The following is an 18,908-nucleotide window of genomic DNA, read 5'->3' as shown; positions in this document are numbered from 1 at the left end:
TCTTTTTTTATCGTTCAGTATGATGTAATTTTATACACTAATATTGGTTAAACAATGCAATACACATAGATATACATAACAATAGAGTGGATGCAAATACAGTGGATGCATCATTTTCATCGATCCAGTCGTAAACATCTTCCAAATTGTCTCCGATCCAATCCAGGTTCTCATTTAGGCGATGTCGTGCCCTTCTCGCGACCTCTATCGAGTCGTCGAGTCTGCTTAATTCATTCTGACTGTTGACCCAATTGTTGAACTACAAACATAATATTCTTTTAGATTTGGTCATCATAACTTACAATATTTGTAACAAACCTAATTATTTATACCTTATTTTTACCTATTTATTTATTAGATGATAGATTTTAGTTTCTTTTAAATCCTTCGCGGGTTAAAAACTAATTTATGTCCGTCTCCGAGATGCAAGCTATTTCTATAGCAAATTTTGTCAAATCGTCTTTGCGAATGGTCCATGAAAAGGTAACAGTGAACCGACAGAAAGACACACTTTCACTTTTAAAATATTGGTATGGATTTATTATGATATATTTAAACAATCATAATGTTTTAAATTACTTACTTGGTCTTTCTGACCAGCATTAACGACATTTTCGGCCATTATGAAAATCGCCTCCTCGAGCTTATCAGGACCACCGTACCTGAAACCCAATAATTGACATTTCACTTACCTACTTTTTGTATAATATTATGTCATTGCTAAATTGCCTAAACAAGTTAGAGTCAGAGTGTAGATTTTATCCATGTAATTTTACTATAGTACTATGAAGGATGGGACGTGCGCTGGTGTGGGATACGACCTGCGTTGGCAGCATCCCATTTACCGGGCACGTGCCAAAAGGTGGCTGCAGCTGCCGAATCTGCTCAAGCACTTAAGCGCCGTAAATATGGCGCTTATGTCATCATTCATTACGGCTTGTTACATATCAGTAAGGACTACGTAGGCATTTGCGGCGCTTGCGTTAGAGACTCCTGGGCCCATGTCATCGGAGTTTGCTGTCTAGTTTAGACCAATGATTTAACGGTGCTGGTTAAAGTTACGTCATAGTTACTATTAAACATTGACCATTAACAAAAGGCAAAATGGATTCCGCAAGTTAAGAATCATGATTCGTTTCAAAACTCTAACTTGCGGACGTTCGATTTCGGACGGAAAGCTACATTATTCCTAAGTAAAATAGGCTATATTTTATTTTCAAAAAATTAGAGCTTTTTGCCAAAATTGTAATAAGATATCCGTGCGAAGCCGGAGTGGGACGCTAGTACTAGGTAACTTACATTTCTCTTATTTCTTGGGTATTTACAATAAGGAAGTTGAGCGCAAGTACTGAATTCTGGAAACTCGAGGAAGCCACGGCTGCGAAGACCTTTAATCTCTCTTCCAACACGAAATTATACGAGCTGGTATCAGAAATCGTTTCGCGAAGTAATCTGAGAACATTATGACACATTATTATACCTAGGTATATTTCTAAAATTTATTCCATTGCAAGGCTATGTAGCCCTTGATTGCTGTCTCACCTGGTGCTTACTTAGAAAAGGTGTAGGTAACAGTTTTCATTAAATCTGGACCCCTAATCGCAACTCTAATCTATTAACGGCACGGCTTACTAGTCACCGACGAAGCATTCACCGAACCAGATCTTGTGGGCACCCTTGTCCGCCCTGACAAGACACTCCTCGGTTGCAATACGACATACCTAGTCATTTTCACTACCCTTACTCGGAAAATTTCATGTAGCAATCAACCGAACCTGTATTTACCTTATAAAGGAGCCTAGGTCTTTTAGTTCTCATAAAAATTTTCACAATAATTCATTTATGAATGCATGGAAAAACTTTTCTAAGCTAAAAAGTACAAAGCATTTTCACGCGGAGGCAGTTGAATGGGCTTGTTGATGAGATTTTTATTACCATGGTAATAGGTTTTACCCCGAAGCCCAAGCAAAGTTACCTTTCTAATAAACATGCTTCTTTGTCTTTTTATTGCGTCGATGCCCTTAAAGTAAATTACTACAAGTTTTTATAAAACTTTTAATAATAATAAATCGTTACAATCTATGGTTATAAACTAGGAGTAATAGAGGTCTATGAAAGCAGATTTAGAATAATAAACTAATCTAGCAAAACTCATTACACCTATTCTTATAATTAAAATAAATAATTGAGTGTATTTGTATTTTTAATTATTATATTATGGTTGATCATCAAATAACTAGCACAAAACGATTGTGTTTAGTCATAGTCATAGTCATTTATTCTTGATAATATACATTATACGTCAATCCAATAATTCAAATTATTTTTATCATAAATTTAAAACGTATAATACGAACCACTATTGTGAAAATTGTCTTCCTGTATCCGTGTTTTCTGCCACGTATTTAACTTAAGTAGGTACAAAAGCGAAAGGAGTTCACTTTGGCAAAAGTGTATAAGCATCTTTTAGGCAAGCATGCTCCAACTTCACCTCATCATCCTACCTCCCTACTCATTATCTGGGCATCATTTTTTTCAAGCGCAAGTTAATATTAATAAAACATATGCACAAAATATTTAAGATGTTACAACCTCTCATGACCTCTCATTATAAGTATACTGTCACTTATGCTAAAACCTTAATCCTTCATTTAACCAATTGGAACTAAGTATTTGCAAGCACCTATCGCATTAGCATAGCGAAATAGAAAAAGTATTTTAGCTTACGTCAGAATGAATCCTCCATCGTTCGAACATGCCAAAGATTCCAAAATAACGAGTCGCTCATATCTAGACTCTAGTTGATCCAAATGACTCTCAAGAGCTTCTCTGACTTCATTTTCTTCATCTTCCCTTATCATGGTGCAGTATACTGCCGGCCTTATCTCTGGGGGAATGTCGGGATTTCTGCAAAAATAGTAAAAATCATGTTCTCGTGACTGACCTCTCAGTCCAGCAGCCTCAACAGAAAATGGCCAATTATGCAGCAGTTTTAAATTGCACCAAAACAGCTGCACTCTATTCCTCAGCCTCATCGTCTGATGGGACGGTAATAAGAGCCATAACTAGAGATAATCAGGCACAGAACCACTAGACCACGAGGTATTCAGGCAGAGAGAGTAATTATTGATCCAAAGACTATCCAATACTGGTACTCTGTTATATGCAATATTTTTTTATTATTCAGTTACAAGTTAGCTCCTGGTGGTAAGTGATGATGCAGTCTAAAAGCGGGTTAACCTGGAAAAGGTATGGCAGTTTTCATTAAACCCATACTTTTTTGGTTTCTACACGGTTATACTCAATCTCTAAATTAAATTAAATTAACAGATCTAAATCTAGTGCTATCCTAGGAGGTGCTAGGGGTAGGAGGACATCCAGAACTGTCATTTTAGTTTAGTTTAGAGATTATGTGCAACTAAATTAGAAATAGCACCACTGTTCAAGAGTGTCCAGCCAAAAAACTCTCTACCGTCGTCTCATTCGACGGATGAAGATCTCCGTGTTATGTGGAAAGAGATGTCCATGGTCTTCGCACGTTTCCTGTATAGGAAATGAGTGAATCTGTTTAGGGTGGTTTGGTGCACTGCAGATGGTTTCCATCGCACACCGTTCAGACGGTACAGTGTGGTCCTCGGCTGTACCCCTTACGGCATGTTTGTGGATGGTATTCCTCTCGCTGAGGAAGTAGGTGTCGGGAGCGGTCCTCACGTCAATGGAAATAGACACGGTCTTGTGCTTGTCGTTGTTCCACATAGTAGAGACTATTCCGATAGGCTTTCAGGTACGGGATCGCCATTCAAACTTTAGAACTAAACTAAACAAATTGTAGGACCCCTGCACTAAATGAATTAGAATAGTCAAAAAACTAAATGAATCAAAATTGAAGAAAAACTCACATCTCTCCTTCATTGCTTGGGTCATAAAATATATCAACCGCAGCAGCAACACAAGGCTCGTAGCCAACTTTGCACGCGTGCTCCATCACTAGGCCTCTCGTTAGAGATATCATAGCAGGTTCTGCGGCCTCTGGTTCAAAACCTATTTCTTTTTGTACCGTCACTATCGTTCTCCTGATCATTCTCTGTAAAAAAACAATTGTCTAGCAGGAGGTTTCGGCCGCGGCCAGTAGGGTCGTAACTAGTGCCAACCCTGTACTACCCTGTAGGACTCCGTACTACAGTTGTATTTATCGACATTTTGCACGATAAATAAAAAAACTACTATAATCTATATGCATAAAAATAAATGAAAATCTGTTTTAACATGTGCCCTATCATAATGATATCCCACTTGGTATAGTAATCTTACTTTGAAAATTGAAAATACTATTTTTTTTTATGAACACATTTTAATATTTTTTTTTGTGATATAACCATAAATTCATGATTTTCGGATTTTTCCGGTTAAGACAAACAGACAGTCAGACAAGAAAGTGATCCTATAAGGGCTCCTTTTTTCATTTTGATTTACGGAACTTTTAAAAGACCCTAAAAAGGACGGGACCATAAAAAATATTCAAATTGGAGAAGAGAGTCGAAGAGCCGCAACAAATTGAAAAGGTCAAGACTCTCTAAAGGTTATAGCACCACGTGATTAAGATTATGATATCGTAACTTGATTGGCTACTAATAATAATAATAATTAATCAAGTATTATGGATCAATCTAGTATTTACCAAGTAAATGTTATCATCCCGATCATTTTCTTCTACAAAAGGAACTAGGCGTTTCCTGATGAAATCCATGTTCCTCACGAAGGCTTTCCAAACTGCATATTCTGTTTCAAGCTCCATCGTTAAAGCTATTTGTAATGCTATAGCGTAGTCTATTTTGCCGGCACGAGCCAAGTTCAAGGCGTCATCGAGAAGCTAAAAATTATTCGGAACATTTAAATTATCCGGAATGTTTTCATATAAATAGCGAAGTAAAAAGCAGGGGGAACACCTATAAGTATACACGTGCTTGAACGAATGACCTGGCAAAATATTAATAAAATATGGGCTCAAGTGGCCACTGGCTAGCCTGCTCATTTGTTTGCTATTTCATGTAAAAAAAAACTTCCACTTACAGAAGCACGATTAAGTGGATGGATCTCTTCTCTAGTTTCTGGGTCTGATAGAGCTCTAATGAGCCTATCCCAAGTATCGTCATAATTTACGCGATAATAACCTAAAAAATATAAATTACAGTTAGCTTCGCTCGGGGCCTGTCAAATCTCAACCTCGCAACGGAAAACGCAGCAAAGGAAGACCTCCTCACTAGGTGGGCATACGACGTCAAACGAGTCGCAGCAGTGCATGTAGGATACTGCTATTAAATTGGCAAATGGTAGTTAAATGCTTGGCTGTTAGTCCTCACTTCCTTCTCTCCAATTTGTGACTATATTAACAGGGCTCTCTCCGTCACTCGTTTCCACTCGTTTCATACAATCGTAGTTCCCATTTCATTTGAATATTAAGCAACCAAAGTCCATGAAATTTTGCAGACATATTCTAGAAACTAATATCTGTGTCTGTGGTGTTTTAGATCTTTCTAAAAATATGTAGTTTTAAAATTACAGGGGATCAAAGATTTGTATGAAAATTTTTAAGACCGCTTAACTTTGAAACCGAATATTTTAACAGAAATCTGGAAAACCACAGACATAGATATTAGTTTCTAGAATATCTGTCTGAATTGTCTGCAAAATTTCATGGACTTTGGTTACTTAATATTCAAATGAAATTGGAACTACGATTGTATGAAACGAGTGACGGAGAGAGCCCTCTTAAATATTTTACTAGTTTCAGAGCTTCATAGGTAATAATTACATAAATAACCTATAATAATAAAAAAGACATTATTGTCTTTCTATTTTATAAAAAAAATTGTACCTAATATTTTAATGATTTTTGTAAACCAACAAAAAATAATACAATAAAGTAAAAATCTGTTATCTATATTCTATAATATAATGATATACTATGCTGATAAATAAAATTTAAGTGTCTGTCTGTAATTTCGAAATAACTACCTTATATTAAGCTCATAAAGTTATTTGAACTATACCACCGTTTTAAGATGTGACTATCGTGACTGTCTGTCTGTCTGTTTGAACGGGCTTATCTTCGGAACGGCTATTTGAAATATTTTCTTTTATTAGGGGTATTATTGAAAAAAAATTTGAAAAATAAAATAAAACTATCACAAACTAGTAACTGAATATAACAGGATACAATCAGTAACAAAGATGTCCATTGATTTTATATTTCATCCACTTAGGTACCTTGTCCTTGGAGATTAAATATGATCCAATCTTCACCCAATTCCAAATCTATCTGCAGACTCGATGTCATCATATGTGTAGGAAATATTTCGTCAAAGTTGGGATCCGAGCTCGTTGTGAACGTTAACGGTGTCGTATAGTCGACGTTTCGTCGTTCTGAGAAACCAAATCGTTCCTGAAAGTTGAAACACGCGGGCGAATTTTATAAACATCGCCAAAAGAAAAATTTTGATGAGCACATGTTTCATAGTTAGCATTTGAGATTTTGAGGTACAAACAATAGCTATTTGTTATGCAAGGCTGTAAAGTTGTTATTTGATGCGAGTGTTGCATTGAGTTCCGAGCAAGCGAATGATTCAAAGACACGAGCGCAAATAATTTCGCAGCCGTGTGGAACACAAGTTTTCATCTCTTTCCCTCTCACAGCGAGGAAAACGCTAGATGCAAGAATACAAGAAAATTTTGAAAAAAGTTTATTTCAGGTGCGTTCACAAATTCAAATTCTTAGAACAAAAATAGTTATTTGTTCAACAAGATAGCAAAGTTCATTTTTGTTGCGAGTGCATAGTCCGAACCCCGAGCGGGCGAAGGATTCTATAATATTATTATTATTTAATTTATTAATTATATTAGTTAGATCCTGAGAGTAAAGAGGTATTTAAAGGCACATGAAACAAAACCTTTGCTATCATGTGATACATACAACTTTTCACCTCAATAGCGAAAAAATACAAGATGTAAGAAAAATCATTATTTATTGAAACACTAAGAAAGAAACACTATTTTTTTATAATCATGTATTATACGTAAAACCAGTTTCTGAGTAGGTCTTCAACCCTTTAGCAAGTTTCCAATCGCTAAATAGTTCATAGGCTTTCAAGTATTTTTCACGCGAGTTTTCCGTAACAAAGATTAATTCAGCGTTAGACACTGATTCTTTTAATAACTGATGGTGTTAAATTATCACTAGAATCACTCATTTTTTATTTTTAAAACTGTTGTAACATCTATCTTCAAAAAAATTGGATAGGTATGTAGTTATTAAGATTTAAGACCTCATAGATAATTTTTCTTTGTTTTGCCGCCATGTCTTATTCCTGTTTTGTCTGCGTTCGGAATGGTATCATTCATAAAATAAAATACTATAAAATAAAAACTAAATAAAATAAAAACTAGTTTTTAATTTTTTTTTATGTTTCAGGTTGTGTTATTACAGAATTATAAAGTCTTAAACACATTTTAACAAAAATAGTAAATATTTAACATAAATAGTTTAAATAATAAAATAGAGAGTTAAAAAAAAATTTCGAAATAAAATGTATGGGTATGCATATTATATACAAAATTTCCGAACGTTTCTTGAGACGATGAATTGAAGAAATGCGTTTTAAATTCAAAACACTTTTTCTCACTGGGTGAGCAAAAACAACTTTTGCTCACTGGTTTTGGGCAGGAAAGGCGCCCGCCCTGTTTGAGCTAGAGAGTTGAAAATAAATTTTATTTGTTCATTGTTTTATTTTTATAGTGTAAAAAAACTTTAACATGACTATATTGTTTACTAGCTGACGCACGCTACTTCATATATGCCTGCATCAGCGTTTTAAAATCTCGTGGGAGTTGTTTAATTTTCCGGGATAAAATTTGCCTATGTCAATGTCCAGGTACCCATACCCATACCCAAACTATACCCATGCAAAAAATCACGTCAATTCGTTGCTCCGTTGCGTAGTGATAATATGGGTAATAGATAGTGATGATATGGGTAGCTATTCAATAAAAGTTAAACAGAGTAGGCATGTTCCGCATGAACCGTACTCTGTAGTGACACGGCGATGGGTTGATCGTGATGATGATGATCTCGCTTAATATTATAAAAGTGAATATTTGTGCGTGCGTGTCTGTTTATTACTCTTTCACACAAAAACTACAAAACGGATTTGGCTCAAATTTGGAATGGAGATAGATTATACTTTTTACACATAGCATATTTTGTATCCTGTAAAAACCCATGGTTCCCGAGGGATTTTTTAAACATAGGTAACAAACAAACGACTGTAAAGATGAACCGCGTTTCTGAACGTTTCATTATGTGGTATTTTTAATGGAAAGAATAAAGCTAGGCACGCCAGCCATTACCTGCATGAGATAAACACCTCCTCGTCGCATAGTGACGGTGATGACAGGGTAGCCTTCGTTCTCTACCCATGGACGTAGGAATTCTTCTACAGAACCAATTAGACCACTTCCAGCGTCACTGCCATATCCGTTGCTCAGGCTTTCGTACAAGTTTGTAGTAGTCACCGAGGTTATGATTCTGCGGGAATTTAGACAATTTGAAATTAGTGCGGTTTTGTTTCGAAAAGTAACTGTAACAGTACTTTACAGTCAAGGCCTGAAATAGAGCGATTATCGGCCGAGTAATATTGGAAGTTTACATTTGCGAGGAAACAATAAAAAACTTGAAATTATGTGCAAAGGCCATACATAAACCATACAGCCTGAAACACACCAATTCGAATGTGACGGTCTTTGTCAAAAAATAAAGTGATAAGTCAGAATATTAATAAAATCGTGTAGGTGTTTGTAGCTAAAACTCCCTAATTTATTTTAGTCTTCTTTTAATTATAGAACCTCGTCTGTATTATGAAATTGCCCGGCGATTCCTATTATAGTCCTGTTGGAAATTGCTGGCGTATTGACAGAGGACCGAATCCAGTCCTGTTTTACAGTCCTCCTCTTTCTGTAATGAAGCAATTTACAAGCAAGTGGGAGTAAAGAAAATTACTTATGTAAGACCATAAGTAGTACTTCCTATTTCTATGATAAGAGCTGACTGTCTAGTTTTGAATGGAACCGGCCTACCTCAGCTGCGCTCAAGTAGTGTTTTGATCAGCTGAATTTCCAAAAAAATCTTAGTCATATTATTGTATTTCTTTATTTTAAACTGAAAGTTTATACCAATTTCGATGGTAGCAACTTGCACAATAATGGACTTTTATACAAATATTCATCGCCTTTTTACCTTCTTGAGGGTGGAATTTCCAATAATTGTGAAATACATAGGTATCTGTTTTATACATACTACGACAGAGCATTAAAAAATAGTTTGTGCCAGATGAGTTTAAGTGAATTTCGAACGTCGTCATCTTGACTCATCGTCTTAAACCTTCGGCGGCCCACTACTGAGTACGGGTCTTCTCTCAAAATGAGAAGGGCTTAGGCCATTGTCCACGCTGGCCAAGCACAGATTGGCAGATTTCCCATTCCTTTGAGAACATTATCCAAAACGCTCAGGCATGCAAGCTTCCTCAAGATGTTTTCCTTTACCGCTATAGGAATGATTATAAATATTATTAATTACATAAAACATACATAAATACTTAGGTAAGTCCGAAAAGTTAAGCTGCGTGTCCGAGATCGAACCCCGGACCTCCTCAGCAGGAGATCGAAGTCTCAACAATGGTTGAGTAAGTCTTAATAGTGGTGGTGAGTAGAAGAAAAGTAGTGTCTGTTCGTTGTCTTCATTACTAACCTCCTATTTAAAAGTCCTTGTGCAGCTGTTTGAACCAAATCTCTTTCTTCACTCAGAACCAATCTGGTCATACGCAGCAGCGCAGGCGCTTTGGTTTTCAACAGCCCCAGCGTGTGTTGTCGTATTTGGTGTTCTTCAAAAATAGGATCGTTTAACCTTGAATAATTAAAAATAATTCATCGACGGCAAGAAAATATGCTGAAATACTAAACAAACACTTGCTTTCCATCAGGAACGATTGTCATCAAGCGCATTGCCGGTCTTTTCATTTAAGTCCTTACCGAGGTATCCCCCTGGTGAATAATGGGAATTGTTTGCAGCTATCCCTACTGGAAGGGAAATATAAAAACCTACCTTCCCTTATCTCTACCTAGTGGTACATAGGTATCTAACCTTTCCAGGTAGATATGAATCTCTTTAGTAGGTAACTGACACCTCTCATTGACACAGATAGCAGTAGTTTCGATGCATTTTTTACTATTCCCTCCATCTATGGAAGTTTCACCCCTTGCCCTGGTCAAGCATCAGTCAAGAGCTTGAACAAATTGAGTCAAGACTCAAGACCCATGGCCATATACCTCAATACATTGAGGTATATGGCCATGGGTCTTGAGTAGTGAGTAGGGTACACCCTAAACACTACATGCATACCTACCCTAAACAAAATGATAATATCATAGCAAACTTTACACGAGTTTCTCTGAATTTTTAAGATACTTTTTAGGATTCAGACGTGAATAATATAATTATTAGAAATACCTTAAGGCTGTAGCGCTAGCATACGCATCATACAAGAGACTCTCTTGAATGACATCTGTGGTAAATATTGCGTTCATGTCTATGAGGGAATTGTCCTCTTGATCTTCGGGAGGAGTTTGAAACTACAACCAAATAAATTCATACTTTTAAAGTACACGTCACGAAAATTGAATAAGTGTGGTTTGAAATCAGTTAAGGTCTTCGCACATTACACGGACTGGACACTGACTCCAATACGACTCGACTCACAGCAAAGCATGGAAATGTGAACTAATTTTGAAAGAAGTATATGACGCATGGACGACGCATGGTCCACATGCTCCACGCGTTTTATTAAAAATAATTTTAATACTTTTTTTTGTGCACTTCTTTCAATGAAATATTGAAATTTCCACTTCAAAAAACACGATGTAAAACTCACCTTTCTATGCTTTGTTGTGAGTCGAGTTTATTTAATGTGCCTTATTACCACTTTTAATTTTCTTAGTTTCTTTAAAACTTAAAAATATTATGTAGGTTTCCTTATTACCTACGTTAGTCCACTAGGCTCCACTAAGAAGGGATTTTCAGAAATGTCACTAAAGCGAAGCTGGGACGAGTCAGCTAGTATGAAATATTTATTCAACAATTTTTTATTTATTTAAATAACAATATATTAACAGGGCTCTCTCCGTCACTCGCTTCATACAATCGTAGTTCCAATTTCATTTGAATATTAAGCAACCAAAGTCCATGAATACATATATGTATATATGGTGTTTTAGATTTTTCTAAAAATATGTAGTTTTAAAATTACAGGCGCTCAAAGATTTGTATGTAAATTTTTAAGACCCCATAACTTTAAAACCGAATATTTTAACAGAAATCTGGAAAACCACAGACATAGATATTAGTTTCTAGAATATGTCTGCAAAATTTCATGGACTTTGGTTGCTTAATATTCAAATGAAATTGGAACTACGTTTGTATGAAACGAATGACGGAGAGAGCCCTCTTAGAGACTCCCCTTGTTTGGGTTCGAACAGAATTCAACAGCGTTGTGGTTACATTTTGTTACCAGAACACCCCACCGCTGCAGTAATGAAACGAGGCTTGTTGATCCAACACTGACTTTATTACCCGACTGCTGCGAAGCAAAAAGGAGGGTTGTGTGTTTGACCTGTATTTTTATGAATACCTTTTTATGTATAATACTGACAATATTACAATATAATATATAATATTATAATATAACACTACACTGAGTTTGGATCATTTTGTCAGCAAGGCAGACAATATTTTAAGTACTTTCTGTAAATACTTCGAACAACTTCTGTATCCACGAGTTAATATCATAATGTATTTCCTAGTGTTGGATCAACTAATAACTTAATTATTTATTATTTTATTGGTCAAGCAAATTAATGTTCAATGGATTGAGAAATCGTAATGCATCTACATTTTCCTACAAGGTTTACTTAGTTTTTATCTGGGAATGTATGCAAGTAGATACAAGCAAAATCACATTATCTTTTAACTGACAGGTATGGTGATAACTGATAACTAATATCGGACAGGTGAACACAGCCGACGCACTTGTTTGTGAACTGTGACGCAGTTGAATGAAATGTTGATGAATTTACACGAATCACTTTTCACCGCAGGACTAGGCTACATGGTTAATACCTATCAAACCGTAGGTAGGTATATTTTTTATGAACAGGGTTGCATAATAAATGTAAAAATTTTGGAGTAAATCGAGCCTAAAGGGTAACTCCACAATATAACTAAGGTCAGTTCGGCTAGACCGTCGGGTAAGACCGTCCAGTAAGAAATACGACGAATCCTGAAAAGCTACATAGATGGCAGCCGAATATACGAAACCGTAAATCTATTCTAGTACCAATAAATTGACATAGATGGTAGTTTGGTCAATGAATGAAATTTTTAATAAAGTATGCCGGTCTTCGCCGGGCTGACCTTTATAATAATTCATTGAATTAAGCTCCATAACTTTTATTGAATGATGGTAGGTCTATGATGCCTGAGCTTTTGTAGAGGTGGTTTTAGATCTGGAGAGTTCGTACGGCGCTTCTCATCCTTATTACCATCATCAACATCATCAACAACATCATCAACCTATCACCAATACAATTCAATTCTCTTTATCGCGAATTTGGGTTAGCTTACAGTTCTCAACAGTGCATAGTGTTAGTGTTCTGCCAAATTCTATCTTATGCGTCTCTTATCAGAATAAGAAGGGTTATTAGATCATAATTCCCCACGTCAGCCAAGTGCAGATGGGCAATAATAAATATAATCTTTCTATTCCGAAAGCTGCTCTAAATATTTAAAATTTTAGTTATTTGCGTTCGCGGAAACAGTAATTTTTGCACTATACCCTCGTATTTATAATTATGTGGATAATTATTACAATTTCCAAAAATATTATGAAATTGTTTTTTTTGCTTGCGAACGATTTTTTGATCCTGGAGCAGCCCACATTTCTTTTTTACCACCTCTTTCGTGGAACGCTACCGAACGTGAGTAACTCTATCCTTCTCACGTTTGTGCTCGGTTCTGGACCTAAATAACGCCATACTTACATCCTTCGCTATTTCGTACGCAACATAGCTGGCCAGGCCTGCCGTCACCCATTGGTCTCTCCAGTTCTCAGGGAACAATGCCCAGCCGAACCACTGTCTCGCCATTCCTTCAGCTATCGTCACGAGTGCAGTCTTTCTTTGCTTCACAGCATTGTTGTTCTCCATCAGGATGTAAGGTTCCCTAATATTATTAAACTTTTAAAAATGGAGATTGATGTAAATTCAGTTGTGTAAAATCTCTAAGTAAAACTAAATTAATATTTCTAAAACCTCGTATTATTTATTCTAAAGGGAGAGTATGGTGATGAGGCTTGGTAGTTCTGTTTCCAATTCTGTGCACAATTTCTAAACTAAATTAAAATGACAGGTTTTCTTCGGAAAATGATAGCACTAGATTTGAACTTGTTAATTTAGTCTACCTTAGAGATTGTGTGCAACATAGTTTAGCACCAGTATCAAAACTCTATTACATAAAATTGTTGGTACAGTAATGACCCAGTACTATCGAAAATACAGAGTAAGAAATAGATAATTAGCTGTTGGAAATATAAAACGTAGGTACCTAAAGACTGAATAGATTATCTATATCGAAAATAACTCACCAAATACACAAAGTGGACAGACCGTACCAGTCGCGGGCCACATCAGGCATCGCCATCACGTGTAAGCCTCCATTTTGATCCCTTATAATATTTTGATGTTCTCTACCAGTCCACTCGTTCAGTGCATTGTAGAAATGGCTAATAGCCCCCGAAGCTACAGTCTCCTGCCGGTTGGTACCTTCTCGGGCATACAGGTTGACAAGGTCTGTAACTGGCGTGTTGACGTGGTTCAAGCTGTGCGCCACCATGGCCCACCGATGAACTGGTCCTTCCAAAGTTTCAAATATTGTTCTAAAATTAAGAAATTAAAAATGTAATAGATACCTTCTCAGTCATTATGGACAATAAATAATATAATGGTGCTAATTTTGCTGTTTACAATCTCTCTCATAAAAGAATATTAACTTAGCTGACAAGTCAAAACCTAGTGTTATCCTTTTCCGAAAGTAGCATTGTGAAAGCGATAGAAATACATTTAGAAATGTCATTTTGATTTAGTTTAGAGATTGTGTACAACAAACAGATTCAGCACCAGTAGGGTCGAATTTCTCATACATTTATTCTACTGACTATGGTAGTTATATTCAAAAACAAGTCTAGGTCTGATTGCAGCCAAGCGTTAGTCTATAAATATATAAAAAAATAAAAAATTACGCCCTGGCGGGTTTCCTGAATAAAAAATTGCAAACATAAATCATAAACTAAGAGTTAATTCCAGCATTATTTTTCTTAATAAGTAACTAAAATATTACCTACAGTAAAGATAATTCAAAAAGTTACTACTTACGTACTCCCTTCAACTAATCGGCTATTTGTCAGTAATCTTGCGAAATTATCCATGTCCTTAAAGGTGAAAGTTAAATACCTAGCGGATAAATTGGGCTCATCCATACAAGGAAACACACGTCTTGCGTTGGTTGGATGCAGGTTCATTGCGATGTACTCACTGAAATTAATATAAAATTTATAGGCACCATTACATATGTTGTTTCACCAAAAGAGCATAGCTACACCATTTTTAGGTTCCGTGCCTCAAAAGAAAAACGGAACCTTTATAGAATCTCTGTTGTCTGTCTGTCCATCTGCCCGTATGCCGTGTCTGTCAAGAAAATCTATAGGGACTTTTCGTTCTACTACTACGTACTAGAATCACGAAATTTGGCAGATAGGTAGGTCTTATAGTACAGGAAAAAAACCGAAAATCGTGAATTTGTGCTTACATCACAAAAATAAATTGAAATGTGTTCATGAATAAATAGTAAGTATCTTAAATTTTCGAATTAAGATAACTATATACTTATATATAATAATAAGTTCAAATATAGTTCTACAGGCCATGTTAAAATTACCAGTGGTTGTTCCAAATATTAAAACAAAACTTACTTATCATCCCATGTCCCTAAAAAAATGCCAGTTCCATCGTTTCTCAATGGTACACTATAATCAATGACAACTATGTTGGTAGTGGCCTGTGCTTGTCTCGGCCTAATTTGTAAAATAACATCATTGATTATGTCACTATCAGCATCCTGAAGATTGGTGTCTGTCATTTGACCAACTTGAACATTTTCTATATCGAGCCCCATAATATTAAACTTTATAGGGTTTCTTAAACTTTGATCAGATAATATCACATCTATGATTGCTTTTCCTTTAATATTATCACCTTCTCTTGTAAGTTCAATTTTGTAACTGCTCACGGATTGACCGGGTCTTATATTGTTAAGTGTTTCTTCATTTCTGTTAAAATTTCTATTAGTTGTATTTTGGTCGTATTTTATTTCTTGTACGATCTCGTTACTTGCTTTCCAAATAGTTTCATCTTGCTTACTGGGTGTACTGTACACTTCATCCCTGATTGAAATTGAAGACATAGATTCACGAATTAAGGGAAGTGATCTCGCGGAAACAAAATATACTAGGGAGAAAAGTATGAAGAGACACTTAATTCTAGTCCGGGCCATTTTTATTTAGGCCGGTCAATTCACTCAACAAAACGATACATATGATCACTACACTGTGATGTCTTCACCCAAATGAGTCGAATGAGATACCAAAAGATGAGGGCACCTCGATAAATTTATTTCAAGTTTAGATGAGATAAAAGATATTATGATCCCAATACTATGCCAGATAGTAGTTTACGTACCTGTGAGAAATATTAAGAGATTAGGTAGGTACTTGTATTTACCAGTTATTAGTGCTTATTTACTGTATATCTTTATTACACAGTTCTTTTAATTGGAAATTTTCGTCTTAACCGGTCTAGTAATTTAGTACGATGTTTGCAATGACAAATAAACAGACAGACAATTACAATTTTGTAATCCACTCTTCCATACTAATCCTACTAATGTTATAAATGTGAAAGTGTGGATGTTAGGATGTTTGTTACTCAATCACGCAAAAAAGGCTGAGCGGATTTGAATGAAATTTGGAATGGAGTTCGATTATACCTTGGATTAACACATAGGCTAGTTTTTATCTCGGAAAATCAAAGAGATCTTTTAGATTTTTTAGAGAGAAAGGAGGATTCTGAAAAATGTAAATTCACGCGGACCAAGTCGCGGGCATCAGTTAGTATTATTATAAATGCGAAATTGTGTCTAGATGTAACTGTTTCACTGCTTGTCCATTCAACTAATTTTAACACAATAATATAATATTGTAAACGTTACTTAGAAAATGGTGTTTAAATATTTAACTTACCTACTATTGTAAACAATTTAGCTTTAAAGCATAAACCAGTTTTATCTTATTAGGTGCTAGAGGATGCCCGCGACTTCGTCTGCGTGGATTTAGGTTTTTAAAGATCCCGTGGGAACTGTTTGATTTTCCGGGACAAAAGTTGCCTATGTCAATTACTGGGATGCAAGCTACCTCGGTACCAAATTTCATATAAATCGGTTAAGCGGATGGGTTTTTGGAATCCCGTGGGAACTCTTTGATTTTCCGGGATAAAAAGCCTATGTCCGTCCCCGAGATATAAGCTAACCCTGTACCACGTCAGAATCGGTTATACTGTTGGGTCGTGAAAAGGGAGCAGACTGACAGACACACTTTCGCATTTTTAATATTAATATTAGGAGTATGGATTATCTTCCTTTGAAAACAATTCTTATAAGTAGATGTGAAATACTCAATTGATTGACACTATCTCAAGTTTTATCTCTTGACTTTTATCTCTTTCTATTTCGCAAGCATTTTCAAAGTAAAAAAACCGGCCAAGTGCGAGTCAGACTCGCACACTGAGGGTTCCGTACTCGGGTATTTTTTCCAACATTTTGCACGATAAATCAAAAACTATTAGGCATTAAAACAAATAAAAATCTGTTTTAGAATGTACAGGTAAAGCCCTTTCATATGATACCCCACTTGGTATAAGTTATCTTACTTTGAAAATTGAAACACATTTTTTTTAATGATGTATCCACAAATTCGCGGTTTTCAGATTTATTCCTGTACTTGTGCTATAAGTTTCTTGACAGATACGACGGACGGACAGACAGACAGACAACAAAATGATCCTATAAAGGCTCCGTTTTTCCTTTTGAGGCACGGAACCCAAAAATGTCTTTATTGTCAGCTCTCTATCACAGATTTTTGTATTTCTATATGTATATGGTGATGTAATTTAACTTTAAAATTTGTGTCATTGTAATATAGAGCACGAACTTTTACCCATAATAATTAGTTTTCAATAATTTTGAAATCGAAAATAAATATACAAGTTTCACTTGTACAAAAGTTAAGTTTTATCCTACTTTAATCCAGCCTTAACCAAGCACTCTCCTTGAAACCATACCTTGGTAGTAGGTCTAATCTAATCTCAAAATCGAATTAAAAGTCGTTAGATATGAGTCGTGATAGCCTAGTGGTTAAAATGTCTACCTCGTATTCAGGAGGTCAGAGGTTCGATCCCGTGCATGCACCTCTAACTTTTCGGAATCATAATATGCGTTTTAAGCAATTAAATATAATTATTTTGCTTTAAAGTGTAAGAAAACATCGTGAGCAAACCTGCATACCTGAGAGTTCTCAAAGATGTGTGATGTTTGCCAATCTGCACTTGACCAGCGTGGCGGACTGTGACCTAAACCACTCTCAATCTGAGAGGAGACCCTTGCTCAGTAGTAGGCCGTCGATAGGTTGACCATGAGATCTAAGGTAAGGGAATAAAAGAGAGATATTTGCCTGACCTCAAGAAGAATCGGAAAAGTTCATTTGAATAAAAAATCCTTGTACTTCTGTTTCTTTGCATTAATATTGAAAAGTACTTGGAATGGTACTTGGATGTGGAAATCTTGTTGCAAGATTATAACTTTTATTGGATTAAAACTTAGAAAAAACACAAAATATATTATCACTCGTCGCATTTTCATTTTTTTTATTACTTAGTAACTTATTAGTAATTTATTTTGTTATGTTTAGAATCATCTCAAATGACCAAGTGAATGTCTGATCATTAGTTATGGATTTGCACTGTATCAAAATGATCGATGATAAGAATTTCAAAAGGATCCTACAAATCAATAAGATAACATCAGATTGGTCACTGTCAAAATCCACAAAATGTATGAATGTAAATAAGAAAAACCCATACACTTGTTGTACAATTTAACGTTATCATTATTATCAATAAAAATATACTTATACTTAGGTAATTCCAGTATGATCATATCTATTCATTGGTTAAATATATAATTTTTATTCCTAAAACTCTATGTCCAAATTCCAGTAGGTATAAGAAATTAATAAAAAAACATTTTTAAACATTTGTATAAAATGTGATTTAATTTGCATTAAAATTGGTATAAAAATACAAAATTGCGTTTAATTTATTTATTTACATAATAAAGTTCTGATATGAACGCAACCCTTAGCTATTAGCTATATACAATATTATCTACGACTAACAATATTGATTAATCGTAAAATATTATATTGGAAGTTAGTGAAAATTATTATAACTACTGACGCCAGATATTAACTATCGTACAAATCAACAAATAATTGAATATAATGGCTTTAGTATGATATTTTACATCTCATCGACATTGATAGAATTCGAGTGTCGAAATACAAGAAAGTCTCAGTTAAATGTAAATTATCACTCTTGATTTACCTACCTAAAAACTTTGGTCTCAAAGGTGCCAATCTGCA

The 18,908-nt window shown here is 35.3% G+C and overlaps 1 protein-coding gene across 1 annotated transcript; it reads right to left on the bottom strand.

Annotated features, from left to right (window-relative positions):
- Positions 1–37: 37 nt before the first annotated feature.
- LOC123867692 (aminopeptidase N-like) lies at positions 38–15,737 on the bottom strand. The gene is made up of 15 exons (XM_045909872.1): positions 15,129–15,737; positions 14,533–14,691; positions 13,746–14,036; positions 13,144–13,324; positions 10,559–10,680; positions 9,800–9,955; positions 8,404–8,581; positions 6,268–6,442; positions 5,071–5,171; positions 4,679–4,870; positions 3,900–4,084; positions 2,728–2,907; positions 1,300–1,452; positions 584–662; positions 38–259 (listed from the first exon to the last, which is right to left on the bottom strand). The coding sequence occupies exons 1-15, from the start codon at positions 15,707–15,709 to the stop codon at positions 38–40; spliced, it is 2,955 nt and encodes a 984-aa protein (XP_045765828.1). The 5' UTR covers positions 15,710–15,737.
- Between the last annotated feature and the right edge of the window lie 3,171 nt (positions 15,738–18,908).

Source organism: Maniola jurtina, chromosome 8 (genome assembly GCF_905333055.1).
Source record: "Maniola jurtina chromosome 8, ilManJurt1.1, whole genome shotgun sequence".
Lineage (NCBI taxonomy): Eukaryota > Metazoa > Arthropoda > Insecta > Lepidoptera > Nymphalidae > Maniola > Maniola jurtina.
This window is presented reverse-complemented; position numbering and strand designations above follow the sequence as displayed.